General features: G+C 55.6%; 1 protein-coding gene across 1 annotated transcript in view; it reads left to right on the forward strand.

Annotated features, from left to right (window-relative positions):
• The window catches only part of MYD88 (MYD88 innate immune signal transduction adaptor), a 6,243-nt gene extending 3,239 nt beyond the window's left edge, over nt 1-3,004 (forward strand). Inside the window, exons 2-5 of the mRNA XM_019662768.1 lie at nt 1,481-1,615; nt 2,007-2,187; nt 2,373-2,464; nt 2,739-3,004. Coding sequence (XP_019518313.1) covers nt 1,481-1,615; nt 2,007-2,187; nt 2,373-2,464; nt 2,739-2,893 — 563 coding nt within the window. The 3' untranslated portion in view covers nt 2,894-3,004. The remainder of the gene's footprint in view (nt 1-1,480; nt 1,616-2,006; nt 2,188-2,372; nt 2,465-2,738) is intronic.

Raw genomic sequence — 3,004 nt, forward strand, 5'->3', positions numbered from 1 at the left:
GGAGCTGGCTGCCTGGGCCATGTGTTGGCCACTGCTGGGACCACGGCACTGCCAGGGCAGCTGCTTCCACAATGGTGCCTACTCGTTACCCACCTCCCATCCCACTTCCTCCTGCCCCATGGGGTCGATGCCGGCCCACCCCGGGGAGATCCCAGCTTGAGCTTAATTCCCCAATGGGTTCACCTCTCATCTGCCTCTGATTCCTCCCAGCCCCTGCTTACCTTCAGTGTGACAAGTCCCCTGAGTAGCTGGGGCCGCTTTTCACCTCCACCCATCAAGATGATTGTGGTCGCACTCTCAGCTCTGCCTGGCACGGGATGGGATCCATCAAGTTTGGATTCTGAGGCTGGGTCACCATGGCAGTGTAAGCAGGAAACATTTCTCCCTGGGCCACCTACAGAGAGCTTGCCCACCAACCTTCTGTACCTCGATTGCCTTACAAAGTTGCTTGCTGGGACCAGTTTACAGACAGTGACCATGCAAGAGCCTCTTGCCCCAAAGCTTGTGGGCACATGACACATGGATACATACAAACACAGAGACATACATTACACACAACACACACACACACACACACACACCCCTTCATGCACACATTTCCCTGGGTACAGCTCCCAGGTATGGCTAGGTGAGATAGTCCCACCATTGAGGGACCCTAACCTGGACAAAGGCGGGACACTGTTCCATTCCTTTCCTCTTTCTTGCCACTTCATTGGAACCAGACTCAAGGAAGGACCCAATATGCCAGCATTTACACCTTCAATGAAGCACAGAGCAAGGAAGAGGCCTGCTTGAACTCATGCAGCAAGTGAGCTACAGACACAGCTATTTTTCCCTCCGCCAGGGGATTCATACATTAAACTTTAAGCTCTCCTTTGGGGAGAAGATGTCATGGTCTCAGGTCTCTGTCCCAGGGCAGAACCCAGGAACCTAAATCTNAGCAACAGGGCGGGTGAGGGACTGAAAGCTGACAACGTGGAAACTCAGGTCCCTGGGAAACGCGTCCCTTCCTGTCACTCGCTGACACTCACTCAAGGTACATGCATAGGCACAGGGACAATGGGCACATCTTGCTTGGTTGGAGCCTCTGCCCTCACTCTGCACATAACCACTGGTTCTCCTGAGCCCTTCTTGCAAGTCTGGTACCTGTTTACATCAGCTGTGGATTCTAGAAGAAGCAGACCTTGTGTTCTATTCTCAGGAGGCCTAGGAAGGGGGGCCGGGGCAAAGGGACAGAAAGATACAAGTCTGACTTTGATGGCTTCCTGGATGGCCAGAACACTATTGATAACACTTTGGGATGGTCAAGAGGCAGGTAGGCTCCTTTTCAGAGCTTTCAAGCTGTGGATGGCACCAGTGGGCTGGAGAAACCCTGGAACACAGCATGGCCATGGAGGTGGGACAGGGGCTGGATCCTCACTGTGGGTAGAGGTGTGGGGCACCCCTGGGGAGCCTACCACACTCTGTCTCTTCCCCACAGAGGAGGATTGCCAAAAGTATATTCTGAAGCAGCAGCAGGAGGAGTCTGAGAAGCCCTTACAGGTGGCTGCTGTAGACAGCAGCGTCCCACGGACAACAGAGCTGGCGGGCATTACCACACTTGATGACCCCCTGGGTAAGGGCCCAGTACTGCTCCCCTGGGCCAGAGGTGTTTAGAGCATGGATACTGAAAGTAGATGGACTGTGGCAGCTTGAGCAAATCACTTAATCTCTCTGAGCCTGTTTCCTCATCTAAGAAATGGTCCTACCCCTGGGTGGGTATGAGACTCTCATGAAATGATGTGTCTGTCTCATGGTCAACCCAGGGCTTGGCCCAGGGCAGGGAGTGGTGGGGAGGTAGGTGTTCATGCTTCCTCTTCTGGGAAGGGCACTTTCTCTGAGGAGCGTCATCTCAGGGGTGGTATAGGGTCCAGGACAAGGGTTGCCTAGGCTGGGGGCTCCTGGCTGGGCTTCTCCCCAGCCTTCCTGCACAGCTCTGACCAATCACCCTTGTGCTCCGTACCCAGGGCAAATGCCTGAGCGATTTGATGCTTTTATCTGCTACTGCTCCAGCGACATCCAGTTTGTGCAGGAGATGATCCAGCAGCTGGAACAGACAAACTATCGGCTGAAGTTGTGTGTGTCCGACCGCGATGTCCTGCCTGGCACCTGTGTCTGGTCTATCGCCAGTGAGCTCATTGAGAAGAGGTTGGCTAGGTGGCCAGGGAGCGAGTGGGTGGGTGCATAAAGCCCTGCCCAGGGATCCAGATGCTGGGATTCTCCCAGTTGCGCCCTGTCTAGCCTGGGCACAGTGGGCTCCTCCCAAGGCTGTCCCTTGGGAGTGTGCTGAACTGGGTCGCCACAGAGCCCGCACCCTGCTCACTCCGCCCTAGGTGCCGCCGGATGGTGGTGATTGTCTCAGATGACTACCTGCAAAGCAAGGAGTGTGACTTCCAGACTAAGTTTGCGCTCAGCCTGTCTCCAGGTAAGCTCAGTTCTGCCCTTGCCACAGAAGAGTGGGTGGTCCGGGCCTTAGGATGCCAGCTTTCCCTCACCAAGGGCCATGGATGCAACACTGAGGAACTCCTGCGGGTCTCTGCATGCCTGAGTGTGTGTGCACGAGTGCCTTTTTTTGAGGGTGAATGTGTGCTGGGATGCTTAGTTGGGGGAGGGCTATTGTTAACCCTTGGGCTGGGTACTGGTCCCACCCTACCGTGGGGTTAGGGCCTGGTGCCAGCTCTATACCCCTGGGCTTGCAGGTGCCCATCAGAAGCGACTGATTCCTGTCAAGTACAAGGAAATGAAGAAAGAGTTCCCCAGCATCCTGCGGTTCATCACTGTCTGCGACTACACCAACCCCTGCACCAAAAACTGGTTCTGGACTCGCCTTGCCAAAGCCTTGTCCCTGCCCTGAAGACGGCCCCGGGACCCGGGGTGTGCGTGTATCTGTCTGCCTGTATGTGAACTTCTGCCCCGGCCTCCCCCTGTGGTTGTAGGGGGCTGCGCCCCACTTGCCTCTCAATTC

The sequence above is a fragment of the Hipposideros armiger genome, unplaced genomic scaffold (genome assembly GCF_001890085.2).
Source record: "Hipposideros armiger isolate ML-2016 unplaced genomic scaffold, ASM189008v1 scaffold_380, whole genome shotgun sequence".
NCBI lineage: Eukaryota > Metazoa > Chordata > Mammalia > Chiroptera > Hipposideridae > Hipposideros > Hipposideros armiger.